At 37.8% G+C, this 27,254-nt stretch overlaps 1 protein-coding gene across 2 annotated transcripts in view; it reads left to right on the top strand.

Moving 5' to 3' along the window:
- Positions 1 to 2,926: 2,926 nt before the first annotated feature.
- Positions 2,927 to 27,254, top strand: part of LOC101829788 (ABC-type organic anion transporter ABCA8A) — a 77,097-nt gene continuing 52,769 nt past the window's right edge. The window contains exons 1-9 of one of the 2 annotated variants that reach the window (XM_013113339.3): positions 2,927 to 3,250; positions 7,501 to 7,602; positions 8,704 to 8,908; positions 13,083 to 13,247; positions 16,155 to 16,258; positions 17,039 to 17,265; positions 22,272 to 22,413; positions 22,683 to 22,868; positions 23,929 to 24,070. In XM_013113339.3, the coding sequence (XP_012968793.2) occupies positions 7,507 to 7,602; positions 8,704 to 8,908; positions 13,083 to 13,247; positions 16,155 to 16,258; positions 17,039 to 17,265; positions 22,272 to 22,413; positions 22,683 to 22,868; positions 23,929 to 24,070 (1,267 nt within the window). In that variant the 5' untranslated portion in view covers positions 2,927 to 3,250; positions 7,501 to 7,506. The remainder of the gene's footprint in view (positions 3,251 to 7,500; positions 7,603 to 8,703; positions 8,909 to 13,082; positions 13,248 to 16,154; positions 16,259 to 17,038; positions 17,266 to 22,271; positions 22,414 to 22,682; positions 22,869 to 23,928; positions 24,071 to 27,254) is intronic. The other variant, XM_040750005.1, reaches the window with a different exon arrangement.

Genomic DNA, 27,254 nt, shown 5'->3' with positions numbered 1-27,254 from the left:
ACTCTACCTGCTAGGACTAGAAAAATAGTTTCTTGGCATAAACCAAAAGCCCAAGTGGTGCAATCATCCTCACATTACACTGCTTGCCTCTATCAGACCTTCAAAACTCTCTTCATTTGTCCTATGAGCATTTTTGTAGTGAAAGACACTAATGAGAATGTGCTGGTGGGCTATATTATGGGATCCAACCAAGAAAGGTATCTATCATTTTAGCATCCTGACAGTGCCTTCTCCAGGATAAGAAAGAAGGTATAACAGTGAGAATGTCTCAGGAAGACTTGCATCTAATAGTTCCATGACAGAAAGCAAGGCCACAGACTTGAGCCACAGAGAATCTCAGAACTATGTTCATCTCAAAAGCATGGTACACTAATGGCATCATCACCAACATTATGATGACTAAGAATTCACACTGTGTGGTCATTTCTGTAGAAAATGCTCCTAACAATATCGCGATGCATTGTTTTTATTCTCATTTGGCACCATAGAATGCCAGTTTCCAAAAAAGGCCCACAACTCCCTGAGCAGTTAATGGTTGTTGGGGGAGAAGGCCCCATATTTTCAGTGGTATAGCTGCTGAGAAGTTGTGCTTGCTCCAGAAAATAACTTTTCACTACACTTTTCAAGAATCTTTAATTAAGTTCTGTGGATCACACATAAAAAGAAGATATGAAAGCTGGAGGGGCACTTTTGGGAAAGAAGTATTTCAGGGAGAGGGGGAGGAGAGATGAGAAGGAAATAGGAGCCACAATCACTTAGATTCATTATATGAATATGTGAAACCATCACACAATAAAATAAAAATTCAGGCTGGGCAGTGGTGGTGTACGCCTTTAATCTCAGCACTTGGGAGGCAGAGGCAGGAAGATCTCTGTGAGTTCGAGGCCAGCCTGGTCTACAAAGGGCCAGTTCCAGGACAGCCTCCAAAGCCACAGAGAAACCGTGTCTCGAAAAACAAACAAAAAAAGTCAGTAACTTGCATAAGTAAATATTAAAATTGCCCACTAAAGATGTCTCTTCTACTCTCTAGAGACTAAGACTGGGATGCAGTTACTCCATCATATCTGTTACATCCCATGACACATTTTTTTTTTGGTTTTTCGAGACAGTGTTTCTCTGTATTGTTTTGGAGGCTGTCGGTCCAGCCTGGCCTCGAACTCACAGAGATCCGCCTGCCTCTGCCTCCCAAGTGCTGGGATTAAAGGCATGCGCCACCACCGCCCGGCCCCATGACACATTTGATATTGATATCATCTGTGTGGAGAAAGATAGTCTAGTTACCTGACCCCAGAGCCTTTTCCAACCAGTGGAAGGAAGAAACTGCAGCGGTCCAGAGCAGGAGGATGGTGCTCTCTGTTTGTCTTTGAAAATTATGGGGTCATGAGACAAGGAATGTAGATGTCCTACAGTGGAGTAGTTGAGACGAACAATAAAGAAGAAAACTGAACTTCTACAAAATACTATGTGATATCAAAATAATTGAAATTTTTGAATTGTTTATTATAACAATTATATAGGATTACATTGACCAAAATAGTCATTCTGGCCAATGACAGACTGTGTTAAAACCTGAAATACCTGTTTCTCATTCAGGGCACTGATAAGCTGCTAAAATCTTTGAACTAAGCCAAATTATTTGTCAAGGCAATGGTTACCACCTTCAGATAAAAACCAAAGCCAAAACCAAAACTCACACAAACAAGCAACCAAAACAAAACAAAACAACAACAAAAAATCATAACACTAGGCCAATCTATAAAAACAACAACAACAGAATCAACACAATTTTAGAACAAACTGAATTAGTATAAACATGATCAGTATGAAATACTGTAGTGCAGATGTCACAATGGTACTTTATTTTGTGGTTCATGGCTCTTTGCATGTTTACAAGACAGCAGAGACTCCAGCGGTGTGTTTCACAATAGTCTATAGGTCATTTCTGTAAGGGGAAAAAACTCAACAAAGCAGGGCTAACTCAGTAAAACCTTTGGCAAACCTAATGTGGTAGACTTCCAGAAGTGAAGTAAAGATTCTTCCCAGGGAGGACAGCAGTAGTCGTAGAAGAAGAAGAAGAAGAAGAAGAAGAAGAAGAAGAAGAAGAAGAAGAAGAAGAAGAAGAAGAAGAAGAAGAAGAAGAAGAAGAAGAAGCATCTGTTTCTTTGAGTGTCTTGACAGGGCAGTTTAAAATCAGAACAAAAGGTAGGCATGAGTTCTTACTGAGCAACAAACTTCCCCCCAGAGGTTGGGAGTAATATTTCAACCAGTCACACAGAAATGTTCTCAGAATTCTGAATCGGTAAAGACCTCAGAGAGTCAACTATGTTTGCTTGCTTTATAAATTAAAATCTGACAGGGTTCATTGTGTAATATTAGAGAATATTATCTGAAGCTACAAGAAATTTTTGTAGGCTTGCATTTTGAAAGTGCACTGATGCACAGAAACTAATTTCCATCGTTGCTAGCAGTACTAGTAAAATGGAATTTTCTAAGTATTAGCTGGACAGTGGCTTATCCTTCCCTCCTTGCTAATAACACTATATCATTATTGTTTTACCAAGAGAAAAGACCCTTTAATGGTTGCTTTAGTTTAGATTTTCAGTCTCCTGCATGTAGCTCAATGTTGTTCTCAGTCATATTTCCCAAGCCTCATTGTGATCACATTTCAGAGGTGGAGCCCGCTGGCTGATTCTGTTAGTACCAGGAACTGATGAAGTGGGCAGGATGGAAGATGTAACATAGGAAAAAAAAATCAAGATACTGATTTCCCTGGCATCCAAAACCAGATTCGATTATCTGATTCAACACTGTAAAGCAAGTTCAGAGCTCTGATCTCTTTATGTTTCACCTTTTCAAAGACAAAATTTTATTCTTGTTTTGTTTTTTTTTTAATATTTTATTCTTTGAAATCTGCCTATTTCTTTTTTGAGGGGTGGAGACAAGTTACAAAACTGGATTCCCTCCGCAGCATGCATTTTTATTATGGCATTATAATTAGTCAGATAAATAGGGTTAACAAGTCTCTACTGTGGGAACTGGCAGGAAGTCAATAAAAAAAGAGATTTATTCAGGGGTGGTCACGTGAATACAGCGATCAGCAGGCCAAGAAAATTACAACCACAATCTTCCTCCAGACATAGTCCTTCTGACTGGGGATACTCAAAACAGGCAAACAGAATAAGCACAATACAGACGTGACAGAGACCGGAAAGAAATAGAAACTCTTTTCTTGAAGCAACAAAACAGAGAGGTAAGCCAAGTCTCCAGGACGCTTTCTTCAGTCCTTCCAACAGTAATTCAGCTTCAGTTCTGTTTTGCTTGTATTATGTAATTATAAATGAGATTTCATGTACTCAATGACCAACTTTTAGGGGAAATTATTTTCTAAAATAGGGGCTTTAGTGTTTTTGGATTTATTTTTATGTGGTCTGCAGGAAAAGGGATGGGTAGTTTTAAAGACATTGTCATATTGCGACATTTTAATGTGTGAATGTGCTAGTAGTATGTTAGTGGTCATGAAGGATGTTAGAAGGTTTTCTGGAAGAATTTTATAGTGTGAATATGGATGAGGGTCTGCTGCTAACCTGCAGTTATACACACGTGTAGTTTTATTGTGCAGTAATTTGCAGGCATGTCCAAAACACTTCCTCTAATCCTAAGACTTGTTTAGAATGCAGTTTAGAGAAATGCTTGTATATTCCAGCTTGCCATTCTCCAACTTAGGATTTTTATAGATGTAAGATACTTTCCTGCACATTTTTATTTGTTGCATGTGATGTATTCAATCCTATTGAGTTGTGCCATTTCATTAAAAAGCTATTTCTAATGTCACATCCTTTGTTGTCTGCAAGTGGGAAACAGTTTTTGTCGATTGGTGTAGGGAGTCAACAACATTCATTCTTCCTGAAACAAATCTTCATTTTTATTTGTACATGGGCTAGCAAGCATCCAAGAATCAAAGAAGGAAAGAAAAGCAAGGGAGTGACTTTGGGGGGGAGGTGTCAAGACAGGGTTTCTCTGTGTAACAGTCCTAGCTATCCTGGAACTCCCTTTGTAGACCAGGCTGGCCTTGAACTCACTGAGATCCTCCTGCTTCTGCCTCCCAAGTGCTGGGATTGAATGTATACGCCACCACCGCCCAGCTAGGAGGGATGTTTTAGTGAGCTTATTTATACTGCATGGCTGATTTATAGTGAAATTCTGGGATTGGCTACAAAGGGTTGTGGCTGCTTCCTTGGCTGGTTCAAGCCGTCCCATCTCTTTAAGGATGTATATGTTACCGGGAGCAATTCTTGGGACTCCTGGACACCCTGACTTAATCATTTTTTTTGCGAGTTCTACATTCCCCCTCTATTTGTCAGCCAATAGTCTTTCTAATACCTTTTTACCATCATTTTGTAGCAAGCCTTGTCTCCCAGCCTTATGTAATAGCTGCATGTTGTTTTCCTTTTCTGGAAATAACCCTGAGAGTCTGCTGTGGCTACTGTGTTCTCCCCAATAGTACTGGGCCCTGAACCCTTCACCCGAACTTCTATCCTAGGCGGCTCTCTGTTTGAACCTGTGCCATGAATGGGATGAGAACTTCAAACAGGGACACTTCTATTCTTTTCCTACATGGTGATATTCCATCATAACCTTGTGGACCACTTTTAGGCAAGATGGTGGTAAAAAGGTTACTTCTGCCAATTATTGGGACCTAAGAGCCAATTGACACAAGCCAGCATAGAGCACCACGATGAAAGTGATGGCCCTGGCAGGACTCCCAGAAAACTGATTTCCCTTTAAAGTAATTTGATTTGTAAGCCAGTCTAAGCAACTTCTTCCTTTACACAATCTAAGGTTTTAATGAACTTTATGAAGAGTCATCCTGTTTTGTTTTCTTTTATGTGCAGCTTCCAGAAATGTCTGACAAACTAGATTTGTGTATGATTTCTTGGTTGGGGTATGGAAAGATTGTTATATTCAACTATGTTCTGAAACTTCTCTTTTGGGGAATGTTCTGCTAGAGTAAAATGTTTGTATAAATGCCCATATCGTGATAGTTAATTTCATGTGTCACCTTGGCTGAACTGTGGGACCCAACTATTAGACCAACTGCTAGTTTAGATGCTACTGTGAAATGTTTTTAAATATAATTAACATTTAAATCAGAGAGCTTTATAAGGTTTTTTATACTTATTTTTTATTGGGATGGAAAGGATGGGGTGTGGAAAGGTCACTGTATGTGGTCAGAGAACAACTTGTGGGAATCAGCTCTTTCTTTCCAACATGTGACTCCCAAGAATGACAAGTCATTAGGCTTGGTAGAAAGTGCCTTTACATGTTGAGTCACCTTGCAGATATCAATAATATAACCCTTCATTAATGTGAGTGGGCTTCACTTAATCACATGAATGCCTTGCAAATGCATTCTGAGGTTCACCAAAGAATATGAAATTCTCATCAGACTTTAAAACCTAGAGGCCCCAGCTGAGTTTCCAGCTTGTTGTTACACAGGTTTGTAAGCAAGGCTATAACAATCAACACCTCAGCTGGCATCCCGTTTGCCCTCCCTACGGGTCATGAAAGACTAGTCCAGTTCCTGAAAGTAAATTGATTTGTCTTTGTCTCTACACGTAGTCTCCTCTCACACATTTTTTAAATCTCTAGATTGCTAGATGTTGGTTCAGTTGTGCCCTATTCCTTCTGTTTCTCTGAAGACCCCAGATGAATGCATTAGCCAATTCTGAGAAGTTCACAGGCTCAGTGAACACTTTTGCTACTAGTGATAAATGTTGAGGCTGATTTGCAGGTTTTGCTGGAAAGGGGCTGTTCTGCTACTATGCTCTGCTCATGCACAGGGCTCCTTCCAAAGACATCCAGGGCTAGCCTTCATCTCAGTGTTTCTATAATTCTCTACCACTCACCAAGATTATCTCTCCATCCACAAACTCCATGATACGCATGTACACCCCCCCACCCAAGACATCATTGCTTTATATTATTGGCTACAACTCTCTCAAGTGTGAGATGAATACATCTGCCAAATTCTGCACCTACACTGATCCACCTGCTCTTCTCACCCATGGAAATCCCTAGGGTGCATTTCAATAGGCTCTGGCCCAACTTTAGCTGGTTGTCAGTTGTGGAAAGAGCTCAATCCTCCCAAGTCAGCCCTCTACAGCATCTCTCAAGCTGTTTGTGAGGAAGACCACTGCTCAAAACAAGCAAACAAAAAAAATCCAGCATGTAGACTTATGCTTCAAGAAAGTTAAACATTCTCAAAGTCCTCACTTCTTCACTAACTGGGAACCTAGAATTCACACCTTCCTCAGGTGCATAGGGTGAAATTATTGGGCATGATGCCTACCGTAGTCAGCATCGCTTATCAGAGAAGAGCATTCAGAAAGTTAAGTTTTCTCATCAGGCTCATCCTTCACTGTTCCTGTATCCTCTACCCTCTACCTTGCTACTACTATAACTAAAACAGTAAATATCATTTCTCACCATTCCAAGCTTCTCCCACCCAAACAAACATACTTTTATGCCTACCCCATTAAAATGGCAATGAGTTCCTCATAATCCTTGTCATTTTGATTCCCTAAAATGATCAACAACAGGACATTGAAAAAGTTAGGTCAAAGAGTCTTAACCCAGCTAAAGCCTATGTGAATCTCATTTCAAGGGAGACTTTAGCATCACCTCAAAGTACATGCCCAAGCACAATGTGACTTTCCCGTGGCAACCTGTGAAATTAATTTCATTACCTATTCAGTTAGTGATATGTGCAATAATATGTCTAATGTATTATAAAGATAGAACAAATTTCTTTGCAACAATAACAAGGACTAAGGGGATTAAGCTCCTCACCCAATACTTTCTGTTTTTCTAGACATATTCTTCCACATATGTAATATTGTTCCTGATACTGTTTTCCTTATAATGTAAAAACATAGACATTAGATCCAAAGTTCTGCTCTTTCCTACTTCAAAAGTTCAGTGTTTTCACAGATTGAGATTTATTCCCCAGGGAAAGTGAAATATGGTAGTCTTCTCATATCCAATTAATATATCCATTAATTGTGCTAGTTGTGTTGATTTATCCATTATATGTAAAGGACATCCAGGTCTAGATTCATTTAACTCATTCTCTCTCTCTCTCTCTCTCTCTCTCTCTCTCTCTCTCTCTCTCTCTCTCTCTCTCTCTCTCTCTCTGCCTCCCTTTGTCCTTCCCCTTCTCTCTTAATGTTTAAATGGCTGCATATTATACCAATTAGAATATTGACGTATTTACAAACCGAGAGTTGCATATAATTCATGGAGATAAGGTGTTGAAGGAGTCTGTATATGAGGAGAGGAGAAGGGAAGGAAAGAGACAAGGTGATCAGTGGATAAGCTAGCAATTCCCAGAACCCAAGCACTTCCTTGGGAATAAAGAGCAACCAGGCCCTGACTTCAGCAGAAAATTTCCTCTAACATTTTAGCATTTATTGGCTCTTCTCGTTTTCTCTTATTAAACAGACCAAAATGGTTAACCGAGAAATAAACATGTGCCAACAAACATGGGCCTTACTGTGCAAGAACCTGATTAGAAAAAAGAGAATGAAAAGAGACACTTTTTTGGTAAGACTCGGGATCTGCCACGCTTCCTGTGTGTGATGCACAGTGAGTGAGTTTCCCCTGTGTGCAAGTATTGAAGATCTTCCCTCAAAAAGAAATCATGGCTCTAAACAGAAGCGGAACAGAGGCCATCCGTTAAGGGCTGAGTATAACAAAGGAGGGTGCCTGATGAGAATGCAACTGATGCTAATTGAGAGCACAATAAATATTTAAAATCTCACAAAAGCATTCAAGGCTGTTTTTCTCACTGACAAGATTAAGATAGTAATTAAGGTCAAAGTGTGCTAATGGGTAAATACACTGCTGACAGAGGGCTTTTCTTTTGGATCTCTTTCTCTTTTAAAAAGGTATTGGCTTCTTAAGAACACAAACTTTGGGAAATTGTCATAATGTTGTGAAGAAAAATCTTCCTTTATAATCTTTTCATTTAAGTATCAAATGGAGCCAGGCAGCATTTGGTAACTAAATTGCAATTATGTTAGGCACATATTCAGTGAACTTTTAAAAAGCCAAGTGCTGAAAAAAGATACCATGTTGGTAAGATGGCTGAGAAAGTAAAAGCCCTTGCATCCAGACCTGATGACCTGAATCTGGTCCCTAAGCTCAAGTCGGGAAAAGAGAACTGATTCCTATGAGTTGTCACTGCCTTCAGCAAGTGTGCTGTGAAGCTTGTGCATACGAGAGCATGTGTGGCAGTGCTGCAGGGAATTTTTTCCCCTGTCACAAAGCTTATAGTTTTGCTGCCTTTTTAAATTCAGTTCATTTCATCACACCAGTGCTAGAGAGTAGTAAATTTCCATCCAAAATTCCCTAGAGAAGTCTAGGTGCGGTGGTTGTACCCCTGCATTTGGGAGGCCGAGGCAGGAGGACCACAACTTCAAAGTCATTTTAGGGTATATAACAAGATAATACCTTAAGCAATAAGTCTTGAGAATTATAATGAATGCTTAATCTCTGTAGACTGAATATTTTTAAAGCATCTATGATAAGAGACAGAGAAATTGGAAAATTAGTCAACAAAAATCATAGTTATATGGAAAAACCAATTGTGTTTGACCTATTTTAAATTACAATTGTCTTTATTGTTTTTCTTTGGCTTTATAGGAATTGCTGTACACTTCAATTATACTGGCTAGCTTATCTGTAATTACTGAAATTCATGAAGTTTATGATTTTTCACATCTGCCCAATGTGGACCTGGGACGTATTGACTCTTTTAATGACTCCAGCTTTACGATTGCATACACACCTGTCACCCAAACAACTCAGAAAATAATGAATAAAGTCTCTTTGGCCTCACACATGACGGGTGAGTTTTCTGCTAAATCAGAAGAAATCTGTCTTCCTAATTAATTTGATTATATGTACAGGTTAATGTGCATTTCACTTGATAAGCTAAGTAGTGTGTGATGTGTGTGTGTGTGTGTGTGTGTGTTTTCCATGCATATCAGCTTCCAGAAGTAGAAACCAACAGAGGCCAAAGAGGATGTTGCCTGTCTTCGTTTATCATTTTCAACCTTGCCTTGAGACAGTCTCTCATTAGAGTATCACTGTTTAGGATAAGTTAGGCTGACTGACCACAAAGCTCTCTGAATTCCTGTATGTCTTCCAATAGCTGGGGTTACAGGCATGTGTAATCATGTCCAGCTTTTTATATGAGGCCTGGGAATTGGAGCTGAGGTTCTCATGTTTGTAGGGCAAACACTCTTATCCATTGAGCCTTCTCTTCAGCATATAGTTTAATTAAATATTTTTTCAGAAAGACTTAGTTTTATTTTATGTGTATGGGATTTTGTCTGCGTGTATGTTTGTGCATGCAGGACCTTTGGAGGCCAGAAGAAAGCATCAAATCCTCTGGAATTGGAGTTACAGATAATTGTGAGCTGACATGTGGGTTCTGGGATCTGAGCAAGAGCATCCAGTGCTCTTAACCACTGAGTCATCTCTCCCACCTCACTTGATAAAAACTTAATTGTCAAAATTACCTAATAGTATAACACATTAGCATGATTTTCTTTAATCATATTCTTGGCCTAAGAATGATTAGCATTGATTTTTTTCCAATTTTAAGTTCAATTACTATCCTTTAACACCAAAATATACATTTACTTGTTAGATGAAAATAAAATCCGAGACAGGTTTTCACTTTGTATCCCAAGCTGGCCTGGCCCATAGCCTTCCATCATCTTCCCAAGTGCTGGGATTACATGGGTCACTGCATGCAACTTCAGCATTCAATTTAAAGGTTCTTTTACAAAGCATTGTTTGTTTCAATCTCTGCCTTCTATATTAGGTTATTTACACAGAAAGAGCGTTATGACAGTAAAAAATTTTGGTAGAAATTTTTCTTTTCAGAATAGTAGAGTCTTTAAATGATTAAGTTCGCTCCAGGTTCACATCAGGTAGTGACCAAAAATGGTTTTGCTATGTTATAATGTAGTACTTCAAGTTTTTTCTAAAGTGCCTTTGAGCCCCCCTTCTCCTCATTTATAAGGTTGATAACATGTAATGTATCTTGAGTTTTCCACTTGTAAGTGAATCCTAATGCATGTGGTTTTCAGTGAAACAACAATTCATTACCTGCTTTCTTGTTCCGAGTTTGCTCTGTGGAGTACCAAGAATTAATTTCAACAAGATTAGCAGCACAGGTAGAAACGAAGCACATCTTTCCTATTAGATCCAGTTCAGGTCCCAAGCCACCCAAGAATACACCCAAACCATGTCAAGCTAAAATAAACAAGTAGAATAGTGTTGCAACTGGATCTTGGAATGTTTACTAGAAGAAAGACAAGTTAAAGCCAGCGGATGAAAATAGATTTTTTTTCTATTTCTTTTAATTTTCTTAAATACAAGTCCAAATCCTACAATGTTCTTCAATATAAAGCAAGGGGGAAAGAACCCTCAGTGTAGTGATGCCCCCATGATGTGAGTTGAATCTGAGTGTGAGGGTATGTCAGAAGGAACTTGCACTGTTTGGCAGTATTATCATGGTGCATCCAACGCACTATTGGAAGGTTATTGGCCTGTTGCCTGGAAATCTCTATAATCTTTCCTCCCTCTCTTAGTCATATTCTGTCCACATTGTTGCTCTGGTTCAGGTGACCATTGCTTTTGCATTTGCACTCTGACCTCAGCAGCAGATTCAACAGCTCAGAGTCCACCTTCACCACAGTGTATGCTTTGGCAAACCCCTAGCTACTGGGAGTCTCTGTAGCCTTAGTTCCCAGGCTGTGCTGAGGTTTCCCTTCCTGTCTCCGTTTCCCTGCACACCATGAGCCACAAGGTTATTTCCCCCTGACACTTCATTAACCATCTTGAACCCCGAACCTTGCACTGGTCATCTTAGCCCTCACCACTGGATCCACTTCTGACTTAACCCTGTTCTGAGCTTCCACCCAAGGCCAACATCTCTCAATTTCTCCAATTATTTGGTCTGACCCTCTGTTTCACAGATATTCTCCATGTGGTGAAAACGTAATGAACTCAACTCTTCTAACCACTCCTAAAGGCACAAGCCAGAATGTTAGCAAACAATTGTCAGATAAATACACCTTTCTATGTCGACACAGAGATTATCTTCACGTATACCCGTTATCTCTAACATAACTTAGGGGCAAATTCTTGGGAACCTTCCAAGGACCCCACATATTTAGTTTTTGGACAAAGAATTAAAACCACTTTATCCAGGAAGAACACACTTTGTCCACCCTCTTTCCTTTTGGGAACACTTCTAACACAGAAAAAAGTATTCAATTTTGTTCTTTTGGTCTTGTTATCACTTGTATTTATATGATGTCATGTATATCTACACAGTTCAACACAGTATCTGTGTAAAGTATGGATCATGTTAGTGATACATTCTGTACTAGTCTTTTGGACACATTAATAAAACATAATGGGTTTTGGGGGAAAATAAATTTGAGTAATGCCTGCTCCTAATGAAAAAGCAGTATCTAGCTAAGCTACATACATACCCTATTCTTTCTTTAAATAGTGAATATTCTAATTGGAATGTAACATGGGAGTTTTTCCATTAGAGTATATGAAAGGAAATAATTACATATATTCCTCTGGTTTGATCTACAACATTGGAAATATGTTTTGACATTTTAGTGTAGATTTATTCAAGATCATTTATACAATTTGGGATCACTTTCATTAAACTTTTATGTAGAAAGAAATTTCATAAGGTTTCTCTGGTGGTTTGAATGAGAAATGGACCCTTAAGTCATACATTTGAATACTTTGTCCCCAGATGCTGGTGCTGTCTGGGGAGGGCTAAGCCCATAGATATTGAGGGATATTAATGACCAGGGGTTGTTAATTCCTGTTATTTTGTTGTTGTTGTTGTTGTTGTTGGTGGTGGTGGTGGTGGTGGTGGTGGTGGTGTGTGTGTGTGTGTGTGTGTTCCTTCATTCCTTCTTTGGATTTTTCTAATGTGAGATTATCTATTGCCTATGTTTTTGTGGTTGTAATTAACTTCCTTGAATTGGAGGTTTCCTTCTAGCACCTTTAGTAGTGCTGGATTTGTGGATATAAACTGGTTAAATTTGTCTTTGTCATGAAATTTGTTGTATTTCCATCTATGGTTATTGAGAGTTTCACTGATTGTAGTAGTTAGTGTTGGCATTTGTGGTGTCTTAGAGTCTGCAAGACATCTGTCCAGGCTCTTCTGGCTTTTAGAGTTTCTATTCAGAAGTCTGGTATAATTTTAGTAGGTCTACCTTTATATATTACTTGACCTTTCCCCTTGCAGCTTTTAATATTTTTTGTTCTGTATGTTTGATGTTTTGATTATTATGTGATTTGAGGACTTTCTTTTCAGGCCCAATCTATTTGATGTTCAGTATACTTCTTGTACCTCTTAAGGCATGCCATTCTTTAAATTAGGAAAATTCTCTTCTATGATTTTGTTAAGTATATTTTCTGAGTTTTTGAGCTGGGATTCTTCTCCATCTTCTATTCCTATTATTCTTAGATTTGGACTTTTAATAGTTATCCATATTTACTGGATATTTTGTGTTAGGAGTTTTTTTCAGAATTAACATTTTCTTCAATTGATGACTCTATTTCTAGTATTTCTTCGACATCTGAGATTCTCTCATCTCTTGTATTCATTTGGGGATATTTACAGTTGTAGTTCCTCTTTGCTTACCCAGATTTTTCATTTCCAGAATTCCCTCAGTTTGTGTTTTCTTTATTGCATCTATTTTTATTTTCAGTTCTTGAATAGTTTCCTTCATCTTTTTGTTTTTTCCCCTGGATTTCTTAGTATTCTTTAAGGTCTTTATTGATTTCCTCCAGATTTTTTTAGGGTGGACTCATAACTCTGGAACCATTAGCTGAAATCAATTATTTTCCTTAGGTTGACTTTGGTCATGATGTTTTTAATCACAGCAACAGAAAATTAATTAATACAGCATCTCATAAGTATTGTTTATAGGTATTTACCTATAGTAACAATCTTTTTCTTGAAATTCCAGGAATAACAATACTGGCTTTTCCAGATGAAAAAAATATGACAGAACTTGTTTCAAGACGTTATAGTGATGTAGTGAGGGTCATATTCACCAACACCTACTCCTATCACTTGAAGTTCCAGAAAGGAACAAGGATACCATTGACAATGGAGCATGAAGACCACACAGGTAACTATGAAGCCCCTGAACTGGATGACTTTCCATTCCTCTAATGTTATAAGAGTTTGTAGAGATATGTCCTGGATACTTTTGTGAACTGGACAACCTGGGGAAAGGGAGCCCCACCTAAAGAAGTGCTTCCCTTTGGGAATGTCTGTATCACGCTTTCTTAACTGCTAACTGATGTAGGAGCAAGTTTTCCCAACTGTGAGTGATACCATCCCTAGGGAGGTGGACATTAAGCTGCAAAACAAATGCAACTGAACAAGAAAGGGAAAGCAAGCCAGTAAGCAGCTCAATTGTCTCTGCTTCACGTTCCTGCCTTGGCTTCCCTTAATGATGTACTATAATCTATAAACTAAAATAAACCCCATAACTCCCAATTACTTTTGGTAGGTTTTATAGGGGTTATCACAGCAACAGAAAGTAAACTTGAACAGGATATTAATTAATTCAATAAGCTTCAGTAACAAAGATAAGGAACTGAGAAGATAGCTTAGTTAGTGAAGTACTTGCTGTGCTAGTGTGAGGATGGTAATTTTATGCCTAGAACACAAGCAAAACTCTTGCTGTGGTGGTGCATGCTTGCAATGGCAGCACTGGAGAAGGAGGTGGCTCCAAGGTCCTCGTGAGAGACCACGGTGGGCTGCTCCCGAGAGACAACACTCAGGGCTGACTTCTGACCTTCACACACATGTACACATATGAGCACACACATTAACTAATACTTCCCACCTCCAGCTGTAACAAAGGTGAAGTTGACTCCTAGAATTAGAGAAACAAGAAATGTTGTACACAAAACAACTACAAATGTGCATGCACACACACACACACACACACACACACAAGTGTGCATGTTCATGCACATTCATCCTAAATTAGATTCCTGTGAAAAAGAAAATCACAGCATCCAAGAGCAAAAGTGATTGATCAAAATCAGTGTGTTGTGTTCATGTTTCCTGATGACATATGAGTTTAAGTTTTTTTCCAACATGAGGCTTAAGCTTCAATGGCAAATTTAGGATAAATCAGATGGTCTCATGCTTGCATCAGTTCAGCAGGCTGGAACTTTCAGAAAGATACATCCTTAAAGGCAATGTAATGGTTTAGACCTGCAATCCCAGCTCTCAAGAGATAGAGATAAGAGCATGAGTATAAATTCAAAACCAGCCTGGGAAGCCTACTTGTAGCTGGAGTTTCTTGTCCTGCCTGGTCCCACAGCCACTTTGCCCCAAATAAACAAAGACTTATATTGAGTATAAAACATTTGGCCGATGTCTTATGCTTCTTATTGGCTAACTCTCTGTTAATTATTAACCCATAACTACTAATCTATGTTATTCCTTCAGCATGCTATTCCTTCAGCAACTACATGGTGTCTCTCCCTGGCGGCTTCTCTTTCTTTAGTCTCCCCAGAATTCTCATCTCCTAGTCCTGCCTATACTTCCTGCTCAGCTACTGGTCAATTGGTGTTTTATTCATCAACCAATAAGAGAAACATATATACAGAAGGACATCATCCCCCATCAACTATAAGATTTAGCCCCGCTTAAGCTACAGAATGAGATCCTTTCTTCAAAACTAAAAACAAAAACAAATGACAGCAACAAAAGATGTACCTTCCATCAATGAGAAAAGTGGAGGAAGAATCATGTTGTAGTAGAAAAAAGAAACGAAACAAGGAAACTTCTTTCTGGGCACTATTATATCTTTTAAAAGACTTCAGTTCTTTGTTTATTCATTTTATGTTTTTCTCTCATATATTACATCCCCTCCCTCTTCTCCTCCCAGTCCTTTTCCCCAACTTTTCCCCCATATCCACTTCTCCTCTGTTTCCCTTCAGAAGAGAGCAGACCTCCCAGGGTTATCAACCAAACATGGCGTAACAAATTAGAATAAGATTAGGCACATACCCTCATATCAAGGGTGGATGGACAAAGCAATGCAGAAGGATGAAAAGGGCTGTAAAAGTAGATAAAAGAGTCAGAGACAGGCTCAACTCCCACTTTCAGGAGTCCTACACAAACAACAAGTGGTACCATAACCTATAGAAGACTTAGCTCAGACCCATACAGGCACCCTGATTGCCACTTCGGTCTGTGAGCCCTTATGGGCCCTGGTTAGTTGATTCTGTGGCCTGCATTCTCCTAGTTAGACTTTGCTTTTTAAGGTTTTTGAGTTCATGTACAGATGTTTCTTCTGCTTGTATTTATGCCATTTTTAAGTATGTATATGCTTTTATCATTTAAAGATATTTTAAGTTAACATATATGTAGAGCAAATTTTCTAATTTAATGATGGCTTATCTTTGATGAACTGTAGGTAAAATTTCAATTTCAATTTTGACTTTTCATTTTCAAAATAACTTTTCTTCAAAAGATTACCCAATTATTATCTTATTATAAGCTCCATTTGTCAATTATTTTGTTATATCCAGTTATCTCACTAGAAAATACATGACTATAGTGGGGTCTCGGTCTTATTTTAGACTATGTTACTATATTTTGATAATCTTAAAACTTATTTTAAAACACTAATACAAGGATTGGGAATATAACTCATTGGTACAATGCTTGCCTAGCAAGTATAAGGTTATAAATTTAATTCTGCCACACCAAACTTCCTAATAATGATAAGAAATACAAAAACAGGAAGAAGTTAAAAAAATATGAACAACAGAGGAACAGAAAAAAATATGAGAAAGGTACTGACTTAGAAAACTTACAAACAGGAAACAATTTCTAGAGTAGTTGGCTTTGTTATTCTTACCTCAATAATTACTAGTAATTATAAATTTGAGGGTATTTTTATTTTGTGGCAACAAATGCATTTTTGGTACTGGAGGTCACTGTAAAATTCACTGCTTGTAATATTTAGGATCATATCACATACTAATTTTTTTCTTTGTTCTCAAAGCTCCTTGTTCTGCATATGAAGATAATATTTTTTGTGACATTTCACAGTTCTGGAAAGATGGGTTTGTGGCTCTTCAAGCTGCCATTAATTCAGCTATCATAGAAGTGAGTGCAAAACGTTTGATGAAAAATAATTTAGTTTTGTGAATGTATAAGTAGATAGTTATGTTCTTTCATTCTCTCACTTACTCACTCTTTTAGTCTAATTTATTCATTTACTCTGTCTCCCCCAATAGAGTTCACCAAAGTTGCTATGTTACCAGTGGTAGTAGAACAATGTAGACAGCAACATCAACGGAATAAGATTTTTTTCTCCAGGGACTCAGTACTCTAAGGAAGCCAGACATGTAATCACATAATTAGAACAGGAAACGTGTGTTGCAATGGAATTACAAACAGTGGAAAGAAGGACACTTTTTTTTTTTGTTTTTTTGTTTTGTTTTGTTTTACGAGACAGGGTTTCTCTGTATTGTTTTGGAGGCTGTCGGTCCAGCCTGGCCTCGAACTCACAGAGATCCGCCTGCCTCTGCCTCCCGAGTGCTGGGATTAAAGGCGTGTGCCACCACCGCCCGGCCACAATTCTTATTAAAATGATCCTCAACACTGAGTGATCAAGTGGGAATCATGTTGACCTTATATAACAGAAAAAAAAATTTCCAAGAAAAACAAACAGCCAGTGGTAGGCATGAAGTTGCTAAGATTCTGAGTCACGTGGGCAGCCCAGGATGAAAGATATGACTCTAGAATCTAAATAACCATAGAACATGTGATAAGAAACTCAGGCTAACATCAGATCCAGACAAGTCAGTTACACATTCAGGGGAAACGGGATGTCATCTGTGTGCCATTGTTGTTTATGCTATGTTCACTGATATCTTTGTTTAGATCACAACAAATCACTCAGTGATGGAGGAGATGATGTCAATTACCGGAAAATATATAAAGATTGACCCTTTCATTGGCCAAGGAGGAATAACGACTGATTGTTTCCTGTGTTTTTATATTATTTGCTTTTCCCCACTCACCTACTACATCTCAGCTGGAGTTACAAGAGAAAGGAAAAAGATGAAGGGCTTGATGACAGTGATGGGTCTTCGAGATTCCGCATTCTGGTGAGTCAGTGGAGGGGCTCAGAAAAAGTGAGCCTCTGGGGAGAAACATGCTTCACAAGGGGACTGTAGCTCAACTGGCAGAGTGCTTTCCTTGCGTGCATAAAGACTGGACTTTGATTCACAGCAGTATATTTACTGGGTCTGGTGGCACACATCTATATTCTCAGCTCTTAAGAGGGAGAGGAAGAAGGAGCAGAAGTTCAAGATCATTACTGGCCATATGTGGAATTCAAGGTCAACTGTGGGTACATGACATTGTTTCAAGCAATACGATAACCCTTCCAAACACTCCATCATAATTAAAATGTAAATCTTTCTTGCTTTCATTTCCTCTGAATTATGTGGACTCTCCCTGGTATGCTTCACAGAAAAAGGATGAACTTCACCACATTTAACTCTGAATTGAACATTGAGTTACATATTTGCCGTTGAATATTTCAGGTATTACACAACCAGTATCTCTTGCTTTCAGATTCATGAGAACTCAGCACTTCTAATATTCAACAAAATGCTTGCTTTAGAGGTATTTGCTGTTGCTAGACAAATAATCAACTTATTTGATCTCTTAAATGGGATGCTATGCTAAAAGCATTATGAAAAAATTAACTGTAGAGCTGAATGCATTCAATGTTATGCTCCTGAAGCAGTAGCTTTGACCAACAGAAACAGATGTGCAAGAAAATATCAGTGTTTACTTATGTCTCACTTCCCCCTCAGGGGTTGTGTTATAATGGGAAAACTGCATAAATCAGTGAGCCTCAGTTTCTGCCTTTGCAAAAGTGGGGGGTTAATATCCAGCCATACTACTCTCAGATGCTTGTTGACATGATTAACTATACTCATTCTTTTTTTAAAAAATATTTTCTTATTTTATGTGTATGGGTGTTTTGCTTCCATGCATGTCTGTGCAGATATTTGAGTCACCATGGGGGTGTGGGATTCAAATTTGGGTCCTCTACAAAAACAGTCTAGGTTCTTAACCACTGAGCCACATTTCTGGTCCCTAGGGTCATTCTTATAAAACCCTAGCCTACACTTTGAAAAGTATTTGGTGTTCAGTAGATGCTAAATATTAACATGTGTTTTGGCAGTTAGGGTTATGAACTGTGTATGAAATAGCATAGTATTTCAAGCTGAAATCCCAAGTTTCGACTCTTCAATTACCATTAAGTGACATAGTCTCCCTTGGTCATGGGTATGTCAGAATCATATCATGGCAAAACATTATTTGATTCATACTTCTTAAAAATGATAGTCTTTATTTCTTGAAAAGAAAGTAGACACAGCTCACTCTTTCCTGAAGGCTTTTCCTTATTAGTAAAGTGCATAAATGTTGTATATTTATCCTAGTTAATAAAAGAGTAGTTATTAGTGACTAGAGAGAACATTTAAACTAGGACTCACTCTGTATTGCAGAAATGATTGTCAAAAATAGCTACTGCTGTATGTCTACAGCCCCAGTAGCATGGACTCTGGTTTTAATCTCCCAAAACTGTTTTGTGTTCCATTTTGTTCAACTTTAGTCTCTCCCTGAACTCCTGGAAATCATTGGCTATTTTAATCTCTATAGTTTGCTTATTTTCTTTTTTCCCATTTTTAATTTATTTTACATACCAATCACAGTTTCCTCTCCCACTCCCTCCTCCCACCTCCTTCTTACCCACCCTCATCCATTCCTCCTCCAGCCTCTGGTGGGAATCGACAAAGCATGCCATATCAAGCTGAGGCAGGACCAAGCCCCTTCCTACTGAATTAAGGCTGAACAAGGCATCCCACCATAGGGAATAGGTTCCAAAAAGCCAGCTCATGCATCAGGAACAGGACCTGGTCCCACTGCTATGGGTCCCACAAAAGACCAAGCTACATAATTGTCACCCAGATGCAATTGTCACCCATGCTGTCTCCTTGGCTGTCTGCCCAGAATCCGTGAGCTCCCATAAGTTCAGGTCAGCTATCTCTGCAGGTTTCCCCATCATGATCTTGACCACTCCCCCATCTTGCTCATACAACCCCTCCACCCTCTCTTCAACTAGACTCCCAGAACTTGGCCCAGACCTTTGCTGTGGATCTCTGCATCTGCTTCCATTAGGTACTGTATGAAGGTTCTATGATGTCAACTAGGGCAGTCCCCAATCTGATTACAGGAGAATCTCTCCACTATCATTAAGAGTCGTGGGAGGGGCCATCCTAGTGGGTTCCCAGGAGTCTCCCTCTCTAATCTCACAATGGCTCCCCCATCATTCCCCCACTCCATCCTGCCCACAACTCAACCATCCTAATCCCTCATGTTCTCATCCCCTCATCCTCTCCCCTCTACTCCTCCAACCCCCAGTTTACCCAGGACATCTCATCTACTTCCTCTTCCCAGGGAGATCCATACATCCCTCTTAGGGTCCTCCTTGTTACCTAGGTTCTGTGAGGCTGAGGATTATAGCCTTGTTATCCTGTGCTTTACATCTAATATCCACTTATAAGTGAACACATACTGTGTTTTCAAGTTGGGATCTATGAAATGGTTTTGTTTTATTTTTGTTTTCATTTTGTGGGTTTTTTTAGAATGACCAGAAAATGGTAAATAGTTGAGATGAAGATATATCTTAAAATTTTATATTCTTGGCCTGACAAATTAATTTACATTGCATGAATAGGCATCACATGCATAATTAGGGGCAGGAAACATTTGTCTTATCATCAAGCTCCTACAAGTTGATATCCATCTGTCTCTGAGATTAGAGGAAGTAAATGAATCAAGCCTTTTTTGTAGGAGAAGTTGTTTGTTTAGAAGTTGTAAATCAGTAAATGGTAATGTAGATAAAGTAGGAAATGCTATAGGAATTATCTATCAACAATAATAAAACTCATTGCTAATTTCTTATGACTATAATAATAAATTCACACAGTATTTTTACTGGTCATTAAGCCTCATTTGTTAGTGTATGTGTGTGTTCTTGAGTGTGTACACATATGTGTCCATGTGTGGTGGCCAGAAATCAACTTCTAGTGTTATTTCTCAGTTATTTTCCATCTTATTGAGACAGAGTCTTTCATTGGCCTGAGATTCATTGATTAGACTTGATTGGCTAACTAGAGATATATCTGTGATCTTTTGGCACAGGAACTCTACCTGCCTCATTTTCCCCAGTTCTGAGATTACAAGCATTCACCACTGTGTACAGCTGTTTGTTATTACTTTTGTTGTTTTTCATTTGTTTGCTTGTTTTGTTTTTATGTTCTGGAAATTAAACTCAAGTCTTCATTTTTGCACGCCAAGCACTTTATCTACCAAGCTAGCTCCCTATATCCCTTATCAGCACTTTATATAAGCATTTTAAGACCATAAATTGACAGAAAGTATTAATAAAGAAAAGGAAAATGGACAAAGGAAAGAGATAATAATAATAATAATAATAATAATAATCAGAAGAAGAATCCAAAAGCCATTCTATCTTAACATATGACTAATGTTAATGTGAATAGAACAATTGGTGTCTCTATAAGGAGAAAGAAGAACTTTATTGTAAGCGTATTGGGGAAAAGAGGGAAGTATAGAATTAGGCGTTCTTATTTCCATATTAAATCCATGAATAAAAAGTTTAATCAGAGAACCTTTGCATAGGATAAAGAGACTCTTAATTTTATTTGTGGAATGAAATTCATCAAGCACTCATTCATCCACATCTGACAGATGGAACAGACTGTCAATGTTACATGAGATTTGTCTTCAATCTTTGTATTACTTCTAAGTATAAGATTATTTACTTCACTCAGGATGGTTTCTTCTAGTGTCATCCATTTGCCTGCGAATCTCATGATTCCGTTATTTTTTTCTGCTGAATAGTACTCCAAAAAGAGAAACATGGCATGTACTCTCTCATATATGGATTTTAGACATAGATCTGGGGAGTGCCAGCCTACAATCCTATGGCCAGAGAGTCTGGGAAACAGAAACTTCATTTAGTGGCTGGTTAAGTACTGAGCTGAACCCAAGAAAGCCAGTATCAGAGAGGGAGGACTGATGATCAAAGGGATTAAGACTGGGCTGGTTTAACCCCCAGAAACAGCTGACCAGACAAAGGTTAACTCTTGAATCCCAGGCATCAGCCTGGGAATCCAGCATGGGACTGATCAAGACCCCCTGAATCTGGGTGTCAGTGAGGAGGCCTAGGTAATCTATTGAGCCTTGGGCAGCAGATCAGTACCCATCCCAAGTATACACATGGACTTTGGACTCCCATAGAACAATGTGAGGTGCACTCTCACCCTGAACTCTTGGGGAAGGGTCTAGGCCCTGCCCTATATGAATTGACAGACTATGGACACCCCCATGGAGGGCCTCACCCTCCCTGGGGGAATGAAGGGATAACGGGGGGGGGGATGGGGGGAGGGCACGGGAGGAGGGGAGGGAAAGGGAGAGGGACCTGGAACTGACTTGTGAAGCAACCTTGTTTCTTATCTAAATTTAAAATGGAAAATAAAAAAAAAGTAAAAAAAAAGAGTTACAGAAAGACAAAAAAAAAAAAAGATTATTTACTTCAAGCCCTCTGAATGTGGGTGCCAGCTAGGAGGCCTGGGAAGTCTATGGGATCTCTAAGAGTGTAGCCAGTGTTTATCCCTATGGAGGGATACTACTGCATCCCAAATACACGAAAGAGGGCCTAGGCCCTTCCTCAAATGATGTGACAGACTTTGATGATCCTGTGTGGAGGGCCTCACTATCCTTTGGGAGTGGGTGTGGGGTGGGTTGGGGGCATCAGTGGGGAGTATGGAAGGATGTGAGGGTGAGGGAATGGAGGGATTGATATGTAAAATAAGATTGCTTTTAAAATAAAAAAATTTCAAAGTTTATTTACATCCCCAAATTACTGCATTCTGCTATGCATTTTAGAAGATTCTATCAAGTCTGGTGAGTGAGTATGGGGCTGAAGGAAGGGTGATACAAGTGTCTAGAGTAGGGCTCCTTTTCCATCTAACTATGAAACACTAATAGAATTTTGTTTTTATATCAGGCTGTCCTGGGGTTTGCTCTATGGTGCCATTATCTTCGTTGTGAGCCTTCTCTTGACATTTATTATAAAATTTGTTCAGTTTGTCATTTTGACTGGATTCATGGTGATCTTCAGCCTCTTCTTCTTCTACGGCTTATCTTTGGTGAGTTGTTGAATAAGATCCCTCTCTGTCTAGTTTTCAGTCTAAGAAACAAAGTTGGTATCAATTAGATGATTTCTGTATATACATATTTTCTATTTGTGTGAGACAATCTGTAGATAAACATTATTGATATATAGCTCTTTGTAATTCTAACATGCTGTAAAATTTGTAATTTTATACAAAACATGTAATGCTATACAAAAAATCCTTTGTTTTGTTATGGTGATAATTTTTAGATAAACATACACCAACTGGGTCTTCTCTTGTAGATTTCTTTGTCTTTCTTAATGAGTGTCTTACTAAGGAAGTCTTTCCTCACCGACTTTGTGGTGTTCTTTCTCACTGTCTTCTGCGGAAGCCTGGGATTCACAGCGTTGTACAGAACCCTCCCTGTGTCCTTGGAGTGGGTTCTAAGTTTGCTCAGCCCCTTTGCCTTTATGCTTGGAATGTCCCAGGTGAGTGGGAATTCAGTTAGTTTGTTAATGGTATTTCTGAAATATCTTTTCTCCCTGGAACTCAATAGTCTATAGTCATTTCTACATGTAGCCTTTTGAGCACTGTAGTTCAATGGAATGTACTTGAACTGATGTATCCCAGTTAATAATGTTATTTCATTTTAAAAGGATGTGTGGTTTAATTCTGAGCCAATAATACAAAGCAAAATAAAATGAAAATTAGGCTCAACCATTGACCAGATAATCCCTTTTTGAGTCTCAGATGTTTTTTATTCTCCTTTTCTACTTAGTTCTTAAGCTGAAGAGACCAGCTCTTTCTCTCAGATATGGAATTACTTAATCACCATTATAATGTGATCATAAGAATTACTGTAACATATAATATATAATCCTAATTATTTTGAAAATTATGGGCAAGTCTGATTCTTTCTTTTATTAAAATTTTATTTTTATTTCTCTTTCTCCTTCCTCCTTCCCTCCCTCTCCCCCACCAATTGTGTGTCTGCACATGCACACCTGTGAGCAGGTACCTTCAGAGGCCAGAAGGGGGTATCAGATACTTAGAGCTGAAGTTACAGGTGGCTGTGAGGCACCCAGTGTGGGTTCTGGGAACCGAACATGACTCTTCTGCAAGAGTAGCATGTGCTCTTGACCCCTCAAGCAACTCTCCAGACCCTTTCAGTCACTTTCCCTACTGTCTTTGTTTAGACATTGAATGCATTATCATTAATTTTTTACTGTCATGCAGCATCTCCCAGAGCATTTTGTCTGGTCCCCATTCCCATTAGCAAGCTCTTACATGACTGGCACTCCCTCACTAAGTTCTCCTTCTACCTAAGGTATGTCCCATTTGGAACACACATCCACTGTACTAAACACGTTTGATAAAACTGCATTATGCTTTTCATATATCCTTATCTTTTCAGTCAAAATCTGTAAACTTGGCAATCAAACAATTTAACTTTGTCTTTAAGATAACAGTTACAGTCCATGACATAGCTAAGCTATTTTTAGAAGTGATTATTTGCCTTTTGCTTACTGGGTTCTTTTTAATTTCCAGCTCTTACACTTGGATTATGATGTGAATTCTAATGCAGACCCAACAGGAAACCCAAATGTAATCATTGCCACAATTTTCATATTGTTCTTTGATTGTGTCTTCTACCTGGTGTTAACATTTTACTTTGAAAAGGTTTTACCAAGTAAGTAATTCCATGATGAGACTTAATAGAATGTTTTGTAATCTCGTTTCTTTTTTATTAATCATACGTTTTATATACAATCCACTATTCAATTAAAATTTTGTGGTTAATTCATTAATTAAAATTTTGAGATTTTACAAACATTCCCTTCAAATACATCACCCACATCTCAAGAACATGTTCATTTACAGGAAGACAGTGGACATAGTCGGATGACTCAGGAAGAATGACTCTTTTATCTCCCTTGCAATTTATCAACTCAGAACTAAACTCGGAATTTCGTACATGTGGAATATGTAGTATTTTAGGATAGTATGTAGTCAGTTTCTCTTTCTCTGTCTCTTCCTACATCCTACATTTTAGGGCTTTTTGTTCTTAAATGTTTGTAGTTGCTGACAGATCTGCATCTCTACTCTCTTTACACATATTTGAGCCATGTAATGAGTTTTGTCATTTAACTGACAAACACGTATTTATCACTTATAACATGAAACATGTTATGTTTTGAAAGATAGCTACATTGTTATCGACTTAGTAGAGCTAATCATTGTGTGTGTATTACCTCATATTACTTGATTTTGTGGTGACCTGCTATGTGAGATTTTCAAGAGTCCAATACACTGTTAGTAACTATAGCACCATGTTCTGAGATCTCTTGAACTTACTGCTCCCTTTTTGCTGAAATTGTATGGGTTTTGGTCAAAATCTCCTAAGTCTTTTCTGCCATTTTAGCCTCTGTGATCACTATTCTACCCTAAGTTTATGAATTTAACTCTTTATTTCCACATAGACCCATATCATTAGGGAGTATAAAGTAAGACCAACCCACTCAAGTTAACACATCCTGACTCAAATGGTTGAGACTAGTGCCAGGGCAACATGTACTTTCAAGGTCGGTCAAGGTGGACATAGTATGCAGCCACCCTACAAGACATAATCACATCTAAAGGACAATTTATTAATATATATAAGCTCCTCAAAGGCTATGATTTTGGTCTTGCTGGTCAATTGAACTCAAACACCCTGCGAGAACTTGATATACCCTGGGACTCATTAAATACCTGTAAAAGGGCTTTCCTTTGCTCCTTTCTGTCTAGTGTGCCTTCTCCATCTGAGAGCAGAGACTGTTTTTCCTTTTTGCATTTCCTATGCAAGACTCCGTGGCCAGTGCTCCCTCCCAGAGCAGCCACGGGGAAACATGAAGAAAAGGTGAATCAGTAAAAAGCAGTAACAGAGGGATTTTCTTTTTTTGTTAATAGTTGACTTCCTAATTTTGAGAGAATCATGCATACATGATAATTGTCTTTGTTGACATTTCCAAATGTTATTGAATAATATTTTACTCAATTTATCATCTTTGTTAACATGTGTATATGTAGAAGATGAATATTTCGAATATATATATATATATTCTTGGTTATGTTTATGTAAGTAGTGTTTGCATGTTATATATGTATATCATATATGTTTATATGTTTTGTTTCCAGTACTGATTAAACAAAATACTCAAGTGAAGAAAAATATTACTTAGCAAATGCATAATCTAAGAAATATGATTTTAGACAAATTTCCTTAAGAATTGTTTAGAATATTTTTTTCTATGGTTTAATGTTAACTTTGCCTTTATTGTTAAATTGCAAAAGTCCTTGTTTGGGGGTCAAATTTTAGTCTTTATTTCTGATGTAATCTTATTTCAGGTAGCTTAAAATTGTTGTTCTTTCATTCCCTTTCTGTATATAGAAAGATGCTACTAGAATTTTAGTCCCTAAAGGTTGCTTACTCTTTGAATTTTTCTCCTAGTGTTTTAGTTGACAAAATCTATTATTTCTCCCTTGGCCTTCATGGTAGTGGCATTTTAGGCAAATGACTTCTCTGCAAATTAAGTATAGATTTAAATGTTCTCTCTTTTGGTTGTTGACAAAAACCTTGGGCAATATGTGATATAATTCATTTCTTTCTCAAAATTCAATTGAAAAATTTAAATTTAATTTGAAATATGTGCTTTTCCAATTTTTACTCAACAGTATTTTATATTGTTTTGATATATTCCTACCTGTATACCTTATGCTCACACTAGTCTTTATTTTGCTTTCATGTTTTCGCTGGGTGCAGAGCTCTAAGCTGGCAGGTTTGTTTTTATTTCAATAATATAAATTTGCTGCTTTTAATGTAATTTAAACTGACGAAATCAAAGTCTTCTTGTTTGGGTGGTTCCCAGTAGGAAATGTCTGTTCATTCTTATCTTAATTTCCTTGTAATGTCCATTTTATTTTTGTCATCTTTTAAGAATTTTAAACTTTTCTTTTTGTTGCTTTTAAACCTTCTAATTTTGAAATGAATTTGATGTGTGTGTATGTATGTATGTATGTATGTATGTATGTATGTATGTATACACTTGTGTGCACAGGTAATGCTCATATTTAGACTTCCTTAAGCTTTTTAAATTTAGAGCCATAATTTTCATAATTCTGGGATAAATTAGAAAATTATTTAATTTTCTTTACATTCTCTGTTCTTTTATGAATCACTTTTGCATGAATATTATACCATTTGAGATTATTTCATAGCTAGTTCACTAGTTATACTTTTAGTTTTAGTTTTCTTATACTAAACAAGTTGACATAATAAGAGGAACTAACAGGTAAATTAAATTTAGTAATCAGCTTCACCTGGCCTTCATATTGTTTGGATTGATGTGTGCCCCTTTCCACTCTTTCTTATGGCCCACCATGTAATTTTGTTCAGTTATGTTGTCTTCCTTTAAAATGTTCACTTAGTCATTGTAATTATGTAATTGACTGTGCAGACTCATACTGTATTTGGGTATGTAAGTAGTAATTTCACATCCATTTAGTGACTATATCATAACTCGTAATATATTTGGATCTGCATTTTTGGATAGCCCAAGATTAGAAAAATCTTTCATTTTTTCATGGTATTTTTAATCTCCCAAAAGGAAATAAAACCAAGCTTTTTATTATAAGTTCAAAACTTTATTGAACAACCGTTGTAAGTTCATCGCACCCGCCTGTTTATTTTGAATGACTTAGAGCCTAATGGCTCATAAATTTGAAAAGATACAAGTATAATTTTGATGTCATCTAGTGGTTTATAAGTAGAGCTTTTCCTCATCAGCCAAGAAAATATTCAATTACTTTACAGTAGACTAGGGGTATCTGGTTTT

The sequence above is a fragment of the Mesocricetus auratus genome, unplaced genomic scaffold (genome assembly GCF_017639785.1).
Source record: "Mesocricetus auratus isolate SY011 unplaced genomic scaffold, BCM_Maur_2.0 Super-Scaffold_100007, whole genome shotgun sequence".
Lineage (NCBI taxonomy): Eukaryota > Metazoa > Chordata > Mammalia > Rodentia > Cricetidae > Mesocricetus > Mesocricetus auratus.
Note: the sequence above shows the minus strand (reverse complement) of the source record. Positions and strands in the feature narration are given on the sequence as shown.